This window comes from Rhinolophus sinicus, linkage group LG05, assembly GCF_036562045.2.
Source record: "Rhinolophus sinicus isolate RSC01 linkage group LG05, ASM3656204v1, whole genome shotgun sequence".
In the NCBI taxonomy this organism is placed as follows: domain Eukaryota; kingdom Metazoa; phylum Chordata; class Mammalia; order Chiroptera; family Rhinolophidae; genus Rhinolophus; species Rhinolophus sinicus.
Window position 1 is genome coordinate 175,466,225 of NC_133755.1, and position 20,414 is coordinate 175,486,638.

Below are 20,414 nucleotides of genomic sequence, written 5' to 3' on the forward strand. Positions count from 1 at the left end.
GCCTTCTTTTCTGTTTTAACTGTGTTGTTTTGGAGACACAGGGAGTGTTTTTCCCTCTTCAGATAGTAGATGTAAAATAATCTCAGCTGCATTTGCCCTTCTTGGTACTGCTTTCGAAGAGTCACTGTGTAACTTAGGTCTAAGTGTTGCTGGACACATACACGTGAAAATACTTTGTGTTTATACAACATTTAAAGTAGGGCGTTTTGTGTAATGTTATATAGATGATTGGAGTTCTCCAAGAAGCGACTCTACCAGAATGGGGCGTTTCAAAGGTTCCTGGTTCTGATAACTATTGGGTTGAAGTGGGAAAGTGCCCCCAAATCTCAGGGGTAGCCTAATATATCTAGTGAGTAAGTAATCTCTTCTGCTTTCATAACTCAAACTACATCTATAGTGACAGTCCATGTAGAGAAAGATCCACGTGGCAGTCATACACGGTTTTCTAACAGAGCACACATTTTTATGTTCATCTGGAACGTGTGGATGATATTTTCAGTGGACGTGCTGGGGCTCTTCAGGGTGGGGCTTCTCTCTGTGTGTCTGCCCCTGAGACTTGCACAGAGAGGCTTCACTCACGTGGTGTCTATTTCCAAAGTATTTCTTATGTCTGTCCGTCCTCTTCTCCAAAGAGCTGTATCAGAAACCCATCCATTTTCCAGATGTGCAGTTCACACTCCTTGTCTGTCACTGTTGAGAACAAAACGATGGCAGTGCTAAAAACGTGGCCTAAGTATTCTTTTAAAGTACCACCGTCATGTACAGACTGTTTTAAATTTTATTGCAGCTGACTCAAAAACAAGATATTTAGAAATGGATTTCGTACTGCTATTTAAACTGCTAAATTCAGAGTGTACTGGGAAGATGTATTCCGCTTTCTGCCTTCACAGTGGAGCACTGGACATTATCACTTTAAAACTGGTGTTTGTTTCTGGTTTTTTTTTTTTCCCCCCAAGCCAGCCCTTTGTTGGCAGATGAATGTGTGATGTTTAAGAAATTTCCAAAGTGACTAAAGGAGAACCTATAAAAATGACGTGTGTGCGTGTGTGTGTGTGTGCGCGCGTGTGTGTGTGTGTGTGTGTGGATTGAAACGCAGGACCAGAATCGCTTGAGGGAAATGCATGTGCAGCCCCACTTCTGAATTACTCTCGTTATAATAACGGGGGTTTTGTCACTGAATGCCAGATCTGATCTTAAACACTTACATCTAGTCCCCACCGAAGACTGATTTAAATACCGTTCTTCTGGTTATTCCGCAGCTCCACGTGTCTACATGATAACCCCCCACGTGATGCTTTGACATGAGGGAATGGTGCCTGGCCATTCCCCAGTGGTCCCCGGCCCCCGTAAGCGCAGGTCAGCACCCTGTGATTTGTGGCACCGCCTGCCACAGTCATTTTCACTGGGCGCAGCCCAGGAGCTGCCTTAGCAGCATAACCGCAACAAAACGTTCCCTTTAAGTGTCTATCGAATTCCCTCTCGGGACGTTATAGGGCATTCATTGCCACAGCCATTGCAGGCTAGGAATGTGTGGCATCAGGACAGCAGTAATTTGTAACAAAAATGACCTCAGTCCATAGACCGACTAGAAACCCCTAGTGAGTCACAAACCCAGAGGTCAAGGTAGGGCACGTTGCTCTTCCAGCTACCACTTCCCTTTTGGTAGGGTCTTATTTATATCGAAAATGTTTCCCTCATTTCCGTTTGTATCTTCGCTTGGTGGTGTTTTGTTCTGTTCTGCCTGCTCTTGTTTCCTTTTGAAAAAAGAAAATGTCTAGCGATTGACTTCTTTGCTCTCCAAGTTCCATTTGGAGCCTTCAAATGTCACTGTGGTCAGAAAGGGTTTAGCAGTCGGTGAGTGCTGCCTCTGGAAAGGCACCGGCTTCCGAGGTTGCTGTGGTCCCAGGAAGGGTAGGCAGCCCAACCAAATAAGCTCTTTGTTGTGAGCCACAGAAATGCTTTTACGGTAGCTGCACCCGGGTAAGTGGCAGTGCTCGGCTTAATCACAGAGGCGGCCGTCTCACGTCTCCTTCCACAATACGAATTGCCTCGATTTCTAAAATTCAACAGCGCATTGAGAACTCTTGTTTAGTATTAAGCCCATCTTGCTTGTTCAAAATTACCAGTCGTCTTGCCAGTAATTTCCAAAGTAATAATAAATAGGATTTCTTCTGCGGTGATGAAAGACGAGCTCTCTCCCATTTTAGCCAGGCGGCCAGGGGCTGTGCTCATGGCCACACGTGCCCTGCATTCCTGCGAGGACTCATTTCCCCACTTGGATACCCCAGAGGCCTGCAGCACACAGGATGAACTCCTTTCCAGAAGCAGTTGCCCAGGGTGCTATTTTATTTACTTCCACCACCTCTCACTGAGTCCATCTCGCCAAAGGGTGCCCTCCAGGAAGCTCAGAGGAAACCGCCGTTCTGATCTGTCAGCTTTCTCCCCCCAAAGATGAGTCTGGTAGACAAATAGAAAGGTATACAGTAGGCTGCTGTATGTCATTACACTTTGTCTCATCAAGTGTTAGCAGTGTGAAGGCCCTTAGAGAAAACAGTATAGGACACTGGACTGAAAGCAGGCTTGGGGAGTTCTGTTTCTGCCACTTGTTGGCTCTGTGTCTTTCTGCAAATTATTTAATCTCTGATCTTTATTTATTTATTTATTTATTTATTTATTTATTTATTTTGTACATGAGCATAATTCCACCTACCCTCCTCCAGAAATTTAAAAATTAAATGTGTGAAGTGCCTAGAAATCGTGCCAGGCATATTTGTAGATCCTTCATAAAGTAGTAATGTTAAAATTATTAACAGTCCCTCCATGTTTGTATATAAAAACTGAGGCCCAGAAAGCCAGCGTGATTTGCTCCCAGATCCTAGTGACAGTGGAAAATGGGGCTAGTGACAGAGTTAAGACCCCTCGCTTTTTAACCAGACTCTTGAAAACTATAGATGCAGTTTCATTGAGGACCATTGTAACCAGCAACGGACATCCAACACACAAATCTGTCATCCTTTATATTTTTTGTTATTTTAAGGGTATTTTTAAAAACCTCTTTAAGATGTACGTTCGTCATCTTATGGTGATTGAAGATGGACAGTGCAGACTTGGGAGAGAAATCATAGATTAGGGTTAGATGTGGTCTTTGAGGTTACTTCATCTGACCATCTGCCTGGTAGATTTTATATTCTGATTCTCGTTTCTACCTTGTTATATAAACAACTGTGCTTAAAGAACTGTTAATTTCATACACATGTTAGTTACACTCCATATGAAACTGAATTTGGTAGAAGCTTTAAAAGGTGGCCATCTTTCATAATTCCTATGTACAGTGATAAAAATGTCCTCTATCAATTCAGTTAAAATGTATTTTGTAGTTTCTGTCATGTGTTCAGTCACTCCTCTCAGGAGGCGCCCACACACAACCTGAAAGAGCCAAAACATGCACCTAAATTGTTTCAGGACACCAAAGAAAGCAGAGTGCTATGAAAACAGAGCCTGCAGAAGGCAGAGCTCCCCGTGGAGCATGGGGATGGGTTGCATGGAGGAGGTGGCCCCTGGTCTGGATCTTGCAGGACAGGTCAGGTGGGCTGAGATTTGGAAGCAATGGCTGCCTGGGAAGTAGTCCCCAGAAAACACTGCCTGTTCGTAAGTTAAGGGTGCTCTTCCTGTGCTTTATCTGCTGAGAAACTGAGAGAACTGTTCCAACAGCTGCCACTTGTTCTCTTTTCAAACAGTTCCATAAATGCTACTAAATAGTCTTTCATTTGAATGAAAACATCTCAACAAACCTGAATGTCTGAGGTAATGCCAACTATCCACAGGCTCATGTTACGACCCTGACCGTACAGGAATGTGTGTACAGCTGCTGGGCAATGTATTTATAAGGATGTACGATCTGAGGTTAATCAGAAACCATTGGATGCTCTCAGATCCATCCTTAATGAATTGCAGTGGGTATTACAGCTCTGATTCAGCAGTCTGGCGTTTTTCAGAGTGGAATCTCAGTGAGTGGAGCATTCAAGGGTGAACTAGCACTCCTTTCTCCCAGAGCCACACTCACACCATTAGTCTTTCAGCCTTCTAGAATGTTCTTTCCAAGCCATCAAGTGTTCGTTTGTACAGAATTTCCCTGAATGGTTTGTATAATACTTAAAAGAAAAACACTCAAACCTTTGCTACTTTGACTTTTCAAACAGACCATGTTTGAACTTTTTCTACAAGCAAAAATTCGTTGTAGAAAATGCCTACACAAAAAGAATAGTATACTACATTTTTATTAATGACTTATGTTAATCCCTTAAAGAATCTCTTTAAAATTTTCTACTATTATCCGTTAAGAGCCACCAAATGATAGTTTAGTGGCGGTGGAGGGGGCTGTAATCATAATTAATTTGGACAGATAAGCAAAGTGTCTGGATTTTTACCCTTCCCATTAGCTTTACTCTTAAGAGTAAACATTAGCAGCCAAGACTGAAAAGTTTTTCAAAGGTACTGCGCACATAAGCCAAGCTTGACTGCAATGGGGTAGTCAAGCTCGACTTTCAAGATTTTGCCACACTGCCATCATCTTTCTTTGCCGTAATTTTCCTGGGAGAATGAAACCACCTTGCTGTTTAAATCTTCCCCTCCCCTCCACCATTACCTGCCGTTAGAGAAATGACGTTGTGTGACAGTTGTCGCCTTCAAATCAAAGAGTGCCCTTTGCCGCTTTGCAAGAGTAAAGAGGTTTGTCTCTATGTATTGACACAAAACGAACCATATGAAGTCACCAAAAGTTAAGTTCCTGAGTCTGTACGGCGGTGGGGAAGGGGTGAGCCTGTTAGGGCAGGAGCCTATTAGGGACACTTACAGCCAGTCTAGTTCCCTTTCCTTCCTGTCACAGAAGAAATCCTACAAAAAGACGTGGAAGCCTAATGTTTACTGTGTAATTTTAAATAGGGAAACTGGTATGTTTTTCATAGCACCTAATTTCAGAAGGTTGTATAATAGGCTTGAAGGGAGTTTGGGAATGCTTTCTCCCATATTCATTATATCAGAACACTTAAGTCAACGAATTTTTTTTTTAAGTATTCCCACACTGCTTTTTTTTTTTCCATTTCTTGACTTCTGTTTTTTTGATGTGAGGATACTAAAGTTAATAGAGTCAGATCTTTTTAAACATTAGAAATTAATTTTGCTTGCTTTTGTAATTCCTGTTCTTATTTCAAGTTCCACCTTTCTCGCTTATATTCCTTTATATAAATCATAACCTGGAACACTTGACATGATTTAAAACATGTAATTTATTTGTGGAATTTACATTATCTGGAATTTTTACATAGTACAAGTATTTTAAGTAATTACCAAGCAATAAGAGTTCAGCCTCTCTCTCCAGGAAATAAATTATTTTAAGGAAAATGTGAGAACTACTGGCCCCACCCCTTGCCTAAATGCATTGTGAGAAATGACTCCCAGCCAACCTGTAATGTGCGTGGTCAGTATCCGTATGCGTGTGCTTTCTCTCCATGCAGGCAAGGCAGTTTCCCGGGCATGAATCAGAGTGGACTCATGGCTTCCAGCTCTCCCTACAGCCAGCCCATGAACAACAGCTCGGGGCTCATGAACACCCAGGCGCCGCCCTACAGCATGACGCCCAACATGGTGAACAGCTCCGCAGGTAACCTTGGCGGCTCTGGGCTTCTGAGAGCAGCCCCGCCTCTCCCTCTCCTCGTAGGCGAGCAGCGCTGAATGTACAAGAGCAAGTCAAGCAATTGGAGCGTTTGGTGAAAAGGGGGAAAATACTGCTTTTCCGCTTCTTGGAAACTTGCTCAGTCCAACTGTTTGAAGACTTGAGGGTTACCTTACATTTTATGTAAATTGTTTTTTACATAAAGGTCAGTAATTCAACCGACCTGTTGCTTTCTCCTCCCTGTTGGAGTGATAGATGCCACTTTGGGGTAGGCGTCTCTCCTTGACTTAATACAGAGCTGTGAGTAGCCAGGGGGTGTCCTGTGATGCTTTTTGATGTGTTAGAAAAACATTGTGGAGTTAGAGGCTTGTTCCCTTTCTTACTTTTTTTTTGTTCTCTCTGCTTTTCTCTGCCTTCCTAACCTCTCCATCTTTGAAAATCCACCTCAAAGCTATTGTTTGTCAGCAGAAGAGAGACAGCTAGAGGCCGGGCTTGCAACCTGTCTGAGCTCCCGAGTACTGGTTTCTAGCGTCTCATTTCATAGTGCCTTTCCCTGATTATTTCTCTTTAAAAGTTTGTAGAAGAGTTAAAACTAGAAACTACTAGTGCAAATGAAAGTTTTTAAATAAATCAGGGTCTGTCCTGATGTTAAGCAGGTGGTCATTCATCCAGGGAGGTGGGTGTTTTCACATTTGCAATGCAAAGTGCCAAGCTCTTGGCCAGTCTATTAGCTAGAAGCTTCCCCTTCCCTTTCCAGCACTGTCCCAGGTAATAGCGTGTTTGGGTGATGACATTATGTGTTTCGTCTGGCTTGCTGAAATGAAATTACTTCAGAGCATTGAAACGACACAATAAATTTTCACCTACTATTAGCAATACTCATTTTTCCCTTTTTCCTTTGGACTCCAGAGCCACAAAAATAACCCACAACAAATAGATGGCACCGTGCCCTGCATAAGAAGATTTATGTGTCCCTAAGAGATAACCAATTTAATGGAGATTCACAGAGAGGGGTTTTTTTTATTATTATTATTCAGATAATTCAGCTATTTGTTATTTCATACTGGGGAAATCTTTTCAATGAAAGGCCATTTATCCTCACAGCCTTTTGTACAGACTAGTAGTATTTTTTTTTATTGCATTGTGCATTTTGAAACATTGACTTTTTAATAATTTAAACATTTATCAAAATTTTTTCTGCACATTTATATGATTTTATTTCAGCTTTATTAAGTCAAATGCTACCTGATAGAAAGTAATCATGCAGCACATCCAAGGAATATTGACGACTTAGCATTCACTGTGTATCTGCTGGTGAGCGCACGTGCCTCTGCTAGAACTGGCCTGGTCTCTGAGGGAAACGGGAATGACAGAAGAACCCAGAATGGGACAGTGAGCTCCCAGTGAGAGATTGGGCCTGACGGTGTCCACTTAGCTTTTCTGGGGATGGGCCAGAAATGGCTTGGAGCGTCATCACTTCAGTCTCCATGGTTTGAACCCATGGAGATAAATTTCCATTGATGACAGCAAAGCATTTTCTCCATCCAAGGACACTTTTGGAAAAAGTGAAGATAATACAAACGACGGCCGGACTGGCAGTGGGATTTTCTGAGCCTCACTTAGCAGCTGATGCCCCTGGCATCCAGCATCCTCTTCACTGAGTTCCAGCAGTTGTGCTGTAGACGGTGTACAGGGCCAGAAAACGTCCTCCTGTGTAGTGACAAATCGCTACAAGCTTCAGTGAGCAAGTAATTATTTAAATGGAGTCAGTGCGAGTATGAATGTGACAACTATTTCTTCACTGAAAATGCTAGGGAAGTAGGATGGTAGGCTGTGGGGATTTTTTTCCTTTAGAGCTTTTTTCAAAAAATTATTTGGATTAAAAGATTAGAATTACATATTACTATGGGCAAAATTATAAGCCCTGTATAACCTTATTAAATGCACCCCATGTGATACTTGCATTGTTAGTTACATAGTACTTATTTATGTTTTCTTTTATAATATTCATCAGTCCGAGCATAAACCATCATCTTAATGAAGACATCTGATGTCAGAAAACATACCTACCATGCAGGGCTAAGTTTGCCTCACCGGAAGTCTACAGTGTGGGGGGCATTTCCATCAGCATAACCTACAGGAGGAAATGAGCAGCCCCAGGCTGCCGGGCCAGGCCTCCTCCACACAGGGCACTGTCAGATTCCATCGTGAGTCTTTCTGCCCGCCCAGCAATGTCCTGTCAATGCCACAGTATCAACAGCTTCCTTCAGGGTTCTCAGAAATCAAGAGCCAGCTGTCAGTTGCCTGCAATGCTCATGAAAACTACAGACTCCTGGGACTGCCCCCCAGGAGCTGTGGTGAGGGAGGTACCCCAAGAACCGTCATTGCTGACAGACTCCTGAGGTGATTCTTATGTGCAGGCTAAAGCTTGAGACCCACCAGGTTAGAGGTATTTTGCTCAACAGCCTCCTGGCAGAAGTGCTGCCAGCTTTGTGTGGCATTAGCCATTTACCAGATAATTTGCTGTTTTGAAATTTAAAAAAGATTTGCAAAACTGTGCCTAGAATATAAACTGCCAGATGGATAGCTGTTTTCCGTCTTGAGATTTTAGGATCCTTCACAAAGGAAGTTTGGGGTCTTGAGCACTATTGCTACTGGTTGTCTAGGTGGCTTATAAACATCGTTGGCTTTTTTGTTTGATTAAGTTAATGATTTTAGGTGAATTGCTGTCCTTCCCCCCAAAAAAATACAAAAGACTTGATAAACTATGAAAACCATCTCCCTTAAACTGGGGAAAATGTACGCTGAGTTTTACCACAGGTATCGTTAGCTGGGTTTCTTGGGAGCGTGAGCCCAGCTCACAAGAGAGAGTAGTTGCTTTCCGTGAAGCAGTGATGCTCAGCGAACTTGCTGGTTTTCCTCAGGTTGCACGTGTCTTTGGGACGGCTGAGTGGGGAGGGGGCTGTGATGGAATGATGGGGTCGTGCCTCTCACTTGCACTGCCCCCCCCCCCAGGTGCATCAGCATAGGGAACTTTCCCGGATTCTTTCAAAGGCTTGCTGCTCTAAGCAGAGGGAAGTGTTTCTCCTGAGCTTTTCTCATTACCTTGTATGTGTTATGTTAACAGTGTTCTTTATATATTTGCCACATATAAAAATAGCCATGAATATCTACAGATGTATACCCAGAGATAGGCCCTTTTGTGTTTTCAAAAACAAGGAATAAAATATTTTGCAGAGTATGGTATATTATCTACCATGAAAAGAAAAGAACTGTTTGTGCTTTTCTGGTCTTGTTTTACCATCTTCTGGGAATGATTCTGCAGCCTTGTAAGGAGACTAAGTGAAGGAAGTTGGGAGAGTAGGAATGAATGTTTCAGCTCAGTTTCACTCGCACCATATGTTCTTTATGTTCTTTTGGAATATATTAAATCCACAGTGAAATAGCTGCCTTAGGACCTTGACCCACACTTACTTTAAGAAATCATTCTAGCTCTTAAATTTTGATGGTGAAGCCAGAGGCTAGTGCATGCGGGTATTTACAGTAACCCCCGCCCTCACAGTCAGTCTCAGTACTGCCCCTTCTTGGCCTGAACTGTACACACTGATTCTGGTGTCAGTAGGAGAAAGATCAGTGCCCCGGTTTAACACGTCCTTAAGAGAGTGGTGGTCTTTCCCTTCTGGGAAAGGAGAAGAAAATAGTGGCCCTGGAGTGTCACTGCCCGGGAGGCATGCGTCTCTTTGCAGTGGTTCATGGAGAATTCTGCTACGAAGTCAAAAATAAGCATTTCAACCAAAGGGATAGTAAAAGCCACAGGAAGGAAAGCCCTTATGATCCATTTTGTAAAATAAAATTTGCATTGTAAGGCAGGAGTACTAAGAAAAACTATTACTCTAAGTCCTGGTCTTATTTATCTCTCAAAATAATAAAGCAATGCAACTTTTGACAGTTTTTGAATTTGCATAACCCAAATGCCCTCTTTAAAATATGTAACAGAGAACGAAGAAGTTTGGGGGATTTCAGACCAGCATATTTGCTTATATTCAGACCAGCATATTTGCTTATATTCAGACCAGCATATTTGCTTATATTCGTCTAAGTCTGATTTTTAAATCAGTGTAAATTATCATCATTAATTATCATAACACATATTGACCTAGCTCTTTATGCTTAAAAATTACTTTTGTGCACATTAACACATTAGATGCATGAAAAAGGGTATTGCTATTTTTTTTTCAAATATATTTAAGCATGATTTATGATACATGCTGAGAAAACTATTTGTTGTAATCTTTGGAGAAGCAGGACTTAACGGAAGCCACGTGTCCATGACCTTGCCATTTTCTCTGGAATTGTGTGGCTGTCATTCCTTTGAACCTACTCTGAATAACCAGCGAGGACGTATGGACTTTCATGAATAAGCCCCCCCTCTCCACACTCGTCCTGCTTTTTTTCCCTTCTATTCTTCTAAAAAGGGTCTTTCTTAACATACAGCTTTACCAGTTCATATCTCGCTAGACCCCAGAGATAAAACCGCACGAAAGCAACAAGGCGGTCTTCTTCGTGTAATCTCTCTCAGCTGCTTTTCTGAGGTTTCACACATTCACAAAAATAACAGCATTTTTAGCTGATCCCAATAGATTTTTCTGTGCAGCTGCATCACTTGAAAAAGCTTTTTGTTCCAGTTCTTAAAGTCTAAGTATTGAAAGTAATTTGGAAAAAAAAAAAGAAAAACATCCCAATTATGATTTGTGTGTGTGGTAATGACTTCAAGGGCTGACTGGGCTGCAAATGGGCTTTGAAAACAAGCCACTGTGGCCGTGGAAAATGCAGGCGTTTCAGAGCGCGCCATTGAGTGTGCCGTTGTAAACTCATGGGCACGTGGCAGGGTGGCTCTTTTGGCAGGACCTCTGGTCTCAACCTGCAGTGATGCTAACGATATTAGCAAATTAGCACCACAAAGCTTGCCAGCAAATTCGCCAGAGCCCTGCTCACTCTCTCACTGCTGTAATTAAAACTAATCATTTTCTAAAACATAGTAATACATGAATATGAGCAATAATCATTTTGTAGTGGGCAATCTGTGGGGCCTTTTCTAAAGCTGCTCTTTTTCTCCAGCACATTGTGCCCCATTTGTACCGACGCCTCATTTGGGCCAGCACTTTCATTTGCAGAATGTAAACCGGGTCCCATTCATAAAACCTCAGGTTTATTTGATTTGGAAGTAGGCATGTTTTCTGGTCTCCACTCATTCCTAAGGCTCGTAATTCTCTCCCCACTTCCTTTCCTACTGCCATCTCTCCTCACGCCGACTCCTCGCACATCTGCTTGTGCCGTGCTCACAGCCCAGTGTCGTGCACGTGGTTTTCACAGTGGGGCCCCGTAGACATTCAGCTGTTATTCCCCTGATACCTACACTGAGTCCCTACTGTAGCCTTGCTCTTCCTTTAAAAAGAAACCTAAACCCATGTTTTTAACTTGAAAGTATCTACTAGTATTTGCAGTAAATGTGTATAGGTCAGTTGTTCGTTGGTGAAGTTTTCGTTCCGAAGCTTAGATGAACTTGATCGAGTTTCTGAGCCTGGAGATAGAACGTGAGTTTTGCCTGGGATTGTCAGGTTGACCCTTGAGCTGGTGTGGGTATCTGACCTGGGCATTTGAGCTGTGGTTGAGAATTGATAAACATACGCAATGCACCAGGCTGAAAGGAAACCAGCCCCATTGTAAAATAATTAGAAATCTTTTCCTTCAAAACTTACTTTTGATTATTGTTTTTGAAGCCATGTGGTACGATTGTCTTTCATTATTATAGACTAGGCCACGTGCAGTAGATAAGATTTTTCAAATGAAACAATATAAAGTATCAAATGATTTTTGCCAACTATAGGTAATGTGCATTTAGGAAATTAAGAAAGCACTAAATCCTCTAGTCACCAGGTAAAAAAGATACACATCCAGCATTTGCTTTCAACACCTGATGAGCAATTTAAACATTGGGCTTATGTCCACTTGTCACTTACTATACTATAACTGCTTGCTGTATATTTAACTGCTATAAGTTGACTTTCAGTGGTTTGGGTCTTGAGTAAATGATTATTTTTTTTTCTTTTTCTTTTTTTTTTAAGATAAAGAAGGAGTGCCAGAATGTCATGCTATTTAGATTTCAGAAATTAGTGTGCTGAGTTACAATTTCTTTTTTCTTTTCTTCAAGGGAGATTCAAGTGCCCCATGCATCACCCAGTAACTTGTGTTAGCAGGAGCACAGCCTGACGAATCACATGTATAATCCTAAACTCTTTCTCCTGTTTTCGATTAGCATCTATGGGTCTTGCAGATATGATGTCTCCTGGTGAATCCAAATTGCCCCTGCCTCTCAAAGCAGACGGTAAAGAAGAAGGGACTCCACAGCCTGAGAGCAAGGCGAAGGTATTTCCTTTCTCCTCTGCACGCAGCGTGGGGTCTGCCTGGCTAAAGCTGCCATGCTGTTCTCTAGTCACTGGTGTTGGCCGACACTTTTTTTTCCCATTTGGTTTCTTCTCTCTGCATGCCTTCATTTTGTGCCACATGTTTGTAGTCTTTCTTTCTTTCCCCACCCCCCTCATGGTGTGGATCTGAAAGTTACTAGTTCTGATGGCATTAACTCACGGTCGTGGGAGAGGGGTGGAGGGACAAGACCCACCTAAGAGAAATGCTTTGGGGGTGGGGAGAAGTAAGGGATCTTGCCTGGTTTTGAAACTTGCAGCCATTTTCTCTGCCTTCAGTTTATAGCTTCCTGTTTTGGCCGCCTCAGCAACAACAACATACTTAATATTTTGCTTTCCTGCCTTATTTGATAAATAAGGTGAACAGCTTTTTTTTTTCTTTCTTTCTTTCATAAGGGGTAACCCATGCTTAGCATTCCATGTAAGCTTGAAGTAAGCATGGTGGCTTAGTGGCCTTATCCAGCATCCAGCAACTTACCAAATTATACTAATTAAGAATGTTGTTTTAATACCTTTATATGTGTGTGTGTTTGTTTGTGTGTGTGTTTGTACATGTCTTTATATATATCTAATATATATAAAAGTTAGTCTGTTAAACTGGATGTACTTTTTGTTATTTTAAATAAAGTTTGCCCTACCGTTGTCAATTTTTTTTTTTTTTATTCCTCTACCACAGGATAGCTACAGCTCTCAGGGTATTTCTCAGCCCCCAACCCCCGGCAACCTGCCAGTCCCCTCCCCAATGTCCCCCAGCTCTGCTAGCATCTCCTCATTTCATGGAGATGAAAGTGATAGCATTAGCAGCCCAGGCTGGCCAAAGACTCCATCAAGCCCTGTAAGTGGCTCTGGTTTTTTGTTTTTTTTGGTTTTTTGGGGTTTTTTGATAATTAATTCTACGTTAATGCTTGCTTATTTATTTGTTTTATAAGACTTTTTCTTCAGTAATTTATCCATGAAAGGGATTTCTTTATAATTATATTAGTAACAAAATGAGTAACGTTTATGTGCATCATAGAAGTTGATTTCTGGTAATGAAACCGCTATATAAAGAAGCACCTCTGTACCAAGCATGCGATTGTGTTACTGGGTCCAAACTCCTTCACACAGTGACTTTGTTTAAATGTCTAATCCATTGTGCACTTAAGAAATTTAAAACGAGTTACTTCTCCATTTACATGGGAACTAATAGCAGCCGCAGAGTAAATGACAAGTTTGGCCTCTGGCCTAAATCTTTCATGGACTGTTTTATCTGAAACATCTTATTTCAAAACTGCCTACCTGAAAATATAAATATTACACTCTGGGCACGGTTGAGCATCATATCAGCCCTGCTTTGTTTCAATCCACTTGTCAGAAATTAACAGAAAAGTTTGGAAATGTTAGTGCTTATAACTATTTGGAATGCTGTTTTTAGGTTAATAATGTATGCCTACATTAGAATCAGTTGAGATGAAAAATTATATCCTGCACAAGACTGCTGATAATCTTGATGAAGTGAAGTGTTGCTTTCCATATGACACATAAAAAACAAAAATGATAATGTATATATAAGATAATTATTTTAGCCTTTATGTTCTTCTGCCTGTAGAGCCTTTGTTTTCCTACTAAAGAAATTAATTCCGTGCCATTAAAAAAAGAACGGCACTGTAGTAACCTTTATTTTACATTCATATAGGGAATCAAAAGATCTTTTAAAGAAAAAAAAAACCTTAACATGCAATTACTTGCCAAGAAGACTTAATTAACACGCTAATTTTTGTAAGACAATGTGTTGGAGAGCACGGCTCAGGAAAAGAAGTTGGAGAGAAGACGACTCTAAGTGCAGAGTCTGGCAATCTAGTCAAAACCCCAAAAGGAGGCTGCTATTAATTATCCATTCACCGCTTTAAGCAGATAGTTTGCAGAGTTGGTGGTTCCAGTAAATGTTTGTAAAACTCATGTGGAGCTCTAGTCTAACCAGCATTTTCCTTTTCAGAGGAAGAAAGGGCAGACATTCACTGGTACCTTCTCTGTAGACATATGTTTCACTTTTGAAACAAACCAAGATGAAGTGAAAAATGCGTCTAGCATGGGTTAAGCAGAACTAATGGGAAGGGAGAATTTCTGCAGCTCCTTAATTCTGATACCTTTGTATTGTCTGCTTTGAGTCTCAGAAGGCAGCCAGCATTGTGGGGCTTTCTCCATAATGTACCCTGGTTTGGTTTGGTTTTATTTTAATCGTAAGAAAAGCATTTTTGAATCAGTAATACTCTCAAGTTAACAGGTAGAACTCAAATTACAACTCTTCAAAAATATTTGTATGTTAGCTCAGAGGGAAAAATATTAGAGGTTGAAAATCTTTAAAATTTTAAGATAATAATTAAGACTGATAATTTATTAAAAACAAAAACTACTAGTAGACTATATTATGTTTAAAAATTCCACCTTGATAATTTCTGAATTATAAAAAAATGAATCTTTATTGTATTTTAACTTAGTAGTTACATAAACCCCACTTTCCACTTAAATATAAGGAAAAAGTAAACTGAATTGTTAACTTAATTTTCTGATTATTATACAATTATACTTTAAAAAATTGCACGTTACTTTTCTTTTTCCTAAATACTTCTACATATGTTATCTCTTCCTATACTGTGACCATTTTAAGAATTTACAAGCAAACTCTGGCTCCACTGGTAGGTAAAGACAAGAGAAGCTGTGGTTCCAGGTAGTGGAAAAGGTTAGATGATTGCTCTATATTGAGAAAACAGCCGTTCTCTTGAACGAGAGGCTAATTCAAGAAAGAAACCAAAGGAGATTGTAATGAAGGACCTTAGATTATCTCTGCTATCAAATCACTGCAGATACATACAATTTAGGAATATTTAACTGCTCTTTCTGAGCTAGAAGGTCAATTTGTACTTAAAATTGCTCTTAAAAGTCCCCCTAACAAAGGCTGTCGACCAGCAGGCCTGAGAGGAACTAAATAATGAAGATGCTCTTTGCTTTGACAGCTATGGACCAGCACTGTGTTGTCACAAAATATCCTCAACTGAAAATCAACATTTGCACACACACATATTACTGGGCATATGGTAAAGACTGCTGAAATGTAAATCTGCCTAAAAGACTTGAGGAAAACGTACTTATAGACTTAATTAAATTTCATGCAAGGAAGATATTTGTGGCACTATAATAATGTCTTGCTATAATTTTTCAGCAATCTCCATTCCTTTTTCTTGCCTCCACGACAGTTTCCTGCAGTGGGATACAATTTTCACAACACGGAAACAATACGAGATGGCCCTAGTGACCTGGAAAAGTTACCCCATCTTTCTGCAGGGCTAGTTTGCCCATTGTCAGTGGGTAGAGTGTGTAAGACTTTTATCCAAAGGTCACATCATAGCTAATGTCTGAACAAAAAAGGTCTGCATTGAGCCTGATCAGTGATAGAGTGCATACTCTTTATTTCCTGAGGCTGTTGTTTCTCTTCATGTCTTGTTTCTGTGTTCAGACACCCAAATACTAACTGGTGGTTGGCTAGGACGCCGACCTGGAGGCAGACCGGGAGTGCAGATGTTAAGTGCCAGATGTGGGCACGATCCCCTCTCAGCTGTCAGTCTTATTAGACAGTGTCCACATCCACTGAGCACCTTGCTCATGGAAATCCTTTTTATATGATATTTTAATCAGTTGTTAATTCTTATTTGGATGGTGCTAGACTTCTCAGACCTTTTTTGTCCATTTAAGTATTCGTTCATAGAACAAATATCTACCTACCGAGTACCTGAGTACCTTCGGCGTACACCCACTGTTGGTGTTTCCCTGCCTTGTGGAAGCTGTAACCCCACGCAAAACACAGGCTTCTGTCCACTGTGGAGCCAAGTGCCCCGAAGGGCAGATAAAGCCTGCACTGAGGCTTAGAGGAGGGGAGCAGGCACTGTGGGGGCCTTTTCTAGGACCTAACACGTAAACTGAGGCCCGACCACTTTCTTTTCATTGAGATGCATTTTCCTGCATATGGCTCCATAAAAATGCTTTTTTGAAGCTCCAAAAACTGTGAAAAAGAAAATGATTCTATTAAAAACTATTATCTTCATTAAGTTTTTCTCATTTTAAGAGAACAAAGTGAGATATGCAGAAGTTAAACTGAAGTTCATTTAACAGAGAAAGATAAGTTAAAATATGTACAGTCAAACTAAGTAAACCATTATTTTAGGCCTGTTTCAGGTTAGGAGAACCCACTCCTTTTGTAACAAACTTCGAGGCCCTCCCTGCTCTGGTCACGAGCATCGTCTTCCAGAGCCCTTCCTTCCCCAGTTTGGGTTTGGAGAGGACCGGGCCAGACACGGCAGTCGAGTCTTAGGTTCAGGATGTTGGTAGAGCTACTCAGAGTAATTTTAAATTGGAATGATTGCTTTTATTTCTCTCATCCTTCAATCAAATCTGAAACTTTTTCATAAATGAAACGTAAGCTGGGGGTTGGTTTTTTTAATTATTTTTTTAGGTAAGAATGCTTTTTTGCTTGTGTTCTTATTTCAAATTTTCATTTTTAAAAAACATTGGATCCACTTTTTTAGAGTACCTCCCCAAAAGAAAAAGATTTCAGTACTAGCATTTCAAAACTTCTTAGTAATAAGTACCCTATTAATGATGACAAAGCTCCTGAGCTATTATCAGTAGGAGAACATGGTGTAAAATGTGTTAGAACCGTTTCTTGTCCTAGTCAAATATTCCTTGGTTATAATAAGAATAGGAAAATAAATGTTAAAAACTTATTCTAAAAGATCACACTATTTTTTTATCCTTCCACTCTACATTTTTTTAATTTACATAAACTGCATCATCCATTTTTATAGATTTGATGTAAAGACTCTATGCCTGAATAATTCTGAAGCTGAAGGCTTAAAATTTCAGCAAAAACAGCTCGGGAGAATTACATGTTAATTTCAGGGAACGCTGCCATTCACCAGCTTCGTTGGTTTCGTTTTCAGGCATCCTTTCTCAGGCCCTACTTTTATTGGGGATCAAGATCTTGCTCGATAAGGTAGCATCAAACCTCAATGGTAATCATGTTTAACCCCCAGAATTTCAGCAATATGTTTAAAATTACATTAAGCTAGATATAATGGAAAAGAGTTAAGAAAAACTCCATCTCAAATAATGGCTAGCCATTGCAGATGACAACCTAGTAAGTAAACATGAGTAAGTGAAGTAAATTACTGTTCCAAAGACATTTTATGGGGACTGCAGAAGTGATTTTGTACAATAACCCCAGAGTTGCAAATACTACAAGTACACAAATATTGCCACAAATACAGAGACATAAAAGAAAGGGAAAACATACAGTTGGGCTGTTTAGGACTAAAAGTGTTCCCTTCCCAGATCGCATAATCCAGATGGTGGGCATCAGATGTGCAGAAACAGCAACTTTTGACATTTTAGTATGAAATAGAGTTAGAAAAATAAAAGACCAAGAATTAGAGCATCAGTAAAAACCGCATGGGCCCATAAACCCATGTGCATAAAAGTGAACATATGTATTTATCCATAGATAGGCCGGGCGTATGAAATAGCACGTGGTCATCATTAAAGCATGGCTGCCTAAGAAAGCTATTAACATAATTATCTAATTGCCCCTTACCATGACAGAGAAGTTCAAGACCTCTTAAGTAGGCAAAGCCGGTCATCGTGAGTAAATGCCACAGCTTTAGCTGCCCATGAATGTATAAAGCTCTCAAATGATCATAGGGCCCACACCACTAGTTCCTGTGATATACGACCTACCTTTTACTTTTCAGCAAGTACCGTGCATTTGCTGTTCCTCCATACAATTTAGAGTTTCAGTGAGGAAACACAGTAGCCACTATTTTGACAAGGAAAAGTAGGGTCCATATAGTTTTTTGGGCTCTGTAATACCACGTGTGAAATTTTAAGTTCACTGTGATCATTTTATGAGCTAACACCTTTTATTTTTAAACATGACGTGAGTCGTCATTGGAACCTTGCCTTCTGGGATTCAACGCTTATTATATCAATAAAGTGAAAAAGATGTGGGGTTTTGTTTTTTAAGTATATAAAAGACGGAGTTTGGGCCTGTATTTAAAGTCAAAGTAAATTCTTAATTAAGAAATGTATAGTTTGTGCCTGAACTAGTAGCCTTCATTCCTAATTGTTGTGTGATAGCAGTAGTTTTTAAATTTCTCCTCCTTTTGTACTTGGTAGCTCAATACTTTTTTCTCACCTTCTTCCCTTTCCCTCTGCCCACCCCTGCCCCATCTCCAAATGCCCCTTCTGGGCTTTAGAAGTCCAGCTCATCCACCACCACTGGAGAAAAGATCACAAAGGTGTATGAGTTGGGGAATGAGCCAGAGAGAAAGCTGTGGGTTGACCGCTACCTTACCTTCATGGAAGAGAGAGGCTCCCCTGTCACAAGTCTGCCTGCGGTGGGCAAGAAACCCCTGGATCTGTTCCGGCTCTATGTCTGCGTCAAAGAGATTGGCGGTTTGGCACAGGTGAGAGGGAATAAGCACGTGAACAAGGAGATGTTACCAGGGAGCTCTCACAGCAAGTTTCCGTGAATATGTAGACTCATTGTTTTCTCACGAAGAAAAAGCTAAGCCTGTGAGAAAGTCACCTGTACCGGGGTCCATGTCGGTGGGGCAGAGTGCTGGGGCTGGGGATCCTGGCTTTGCAGCCAATTCACAGTATGACCTTCATAGGTCATTTACATGGACCTCAGTCCTCATCTGTAAAGTGAGATACTTGGGCTAGATTTTTCTTGAGGGTCCCTGACAGCTGTAGAATTCTGTGGAGTCTGCCAGGATTCTGTAGAATACTCCAGAAGTGTTTTGCACATGACTAAATCAATAGTCTGGATCAGATACAAGTCAAATCCACAGTTTACCTCTGTCCCAAGCAATTTATCAAGAAAGCTATGTCATACTTGTAAAACTGCACCTGGACCCCTGACCTCTTGTGCAACAAGGCGGTCAGTGCTCATTTTTCGCAGGGGTGGGACTACAGTGGGGCAGCTGGCTCCTGGGGCGCAGAGTTCCAGGAGGCGCTTGTTTTCAGGGCTGTGCAGGTAGACTCTCAGAGCGAGTGCCCCTTAAATGTGGTAGCCTCGAGGCCACGCTTTCCTCACCCTAGTCCTAGCCCTGCCTTGAGTATGGAGTCCAGTTGGTGTGTGCGTGTGCTGCAATGGGGATGGGAACGGGTACCAGGGCAGGTGTTCACTGCATGCAGGAGTCATCTGCCCCCAGAGAAAAGATGAGGAAACTAACAAAATGAAGTACAATGGTATTGTGGCCCAGGGACTCTCGGGGGAGGTGGCAGGGCCAGGTCTGCTTCCAAAACTTGTGCTCTTCCCACCCACCAGCAGTTCTCAGGTCTAGCTGTGCATTAGAGTCACTTGGAAGCTGTGAAAACCTGTTCACACCTGGGCTCCCACCCAGGTCAATGAAGGGAGCCACTCTGGGTCCCAGGGGGTCTAATACACAGTGAGGCACCCTGCATTCCACCCTGGTGGTGCAGGTCACTAACTACCCAAGGGCAAGTCATCTAATCCCAGGTATTACCCAGGGCCCATCCTGGTCTCAGTGCTCTGCAGCTCTGGGGGTGCAGGAGAGGCCTGTGTGCTCTGTCCTCCCTGAGGTGCTCCGTCCAACCATGGACCTGAGACCTAAACTGAAACAATTGGAGCTGATTCAAGACTTTGCGTAATTTGATGATGAATCAAACACTGCAGACCAAGTGTGAGCGGTGGTCAGCGAAGGGAGAGATCAAGATGCATGCCTCCCCTCTGCACCTGGGCCCCTGACCTCTCCCCTTTGCACCTGAACCTCTGACCTCTCCCCTCTGCACCTGGACCCCTGACCTGTCTCCTCAGCACCTGCCCCCTGATCTCTCCCCTCTGATCCTAGGTCCCTAACCTCTCCCTTCTGCACCTGACCCCTAACCTCTCCCCTCTGCAACTGACCCCTAACCTGTCCCCTCTGCTCCTGAGTCCCTAACCACTTCCTTCTGCACCTGGGCCCCTGACCTGTCCCCTCTGCCTAGACCCTTGACCTTTCCCTTCTATACCTGATACCTGACCTCTCCCTTCTGTTCCTGGGCCCCTGACCTCTCCCCCTCTGTACCTAGACCCTTGACTTTTCCCCTCTGCACCTGGACCCCTAACCTCTGCCCACTGCACCTGAAATCCTGATCCCTCCCCTCTGCACCCGGACCCTGACCTCTTCCCTCTGTACCTAGACCCTGACATAGATTTTTTTTAGAAT

General features: G+C 41.8%; 1 protein-coding gene across 9 annotated transcripts in view; it reads left to right on the forward strand.

Annotated features, from left to right (window-relative positions):
- The window catches only part of ARID1B (AT-rich interaction domain 1B), a 397,542-nt gene that overhangs the window by 351,823 nt on the left and 25,305 nt on the right, over nt 1-20,414 (forward strand). For 6 of the 9 annotated variants that reach the window (XM_074333739.1, XM_074333744.1, XM_074333741.1 and 3 more), the window contains 4 exons: nt 5,514-5,659; nt 11,988-12,097; nt 12,830-12,988; nt 18,438-18,647. In XM_074333739.1, the coding sequence (XP_074189840.1) occupies nt 5,514-5,659; nt 11,988-12,097; nt 12,830-12,988; nt 18,438-18,647 (625 nt within the window). The remainder of the gene's footprint in view (nt 1-5,513; nt 5,660-11,987; nt 12,098-12,829; nt 12,989-18,437; nt 18,648-20,414) is intronic. The other 3 variants (XM_074333742.1, XM_074333746.1, XM_074333747.1) reach the window with 1 other exon arrangement.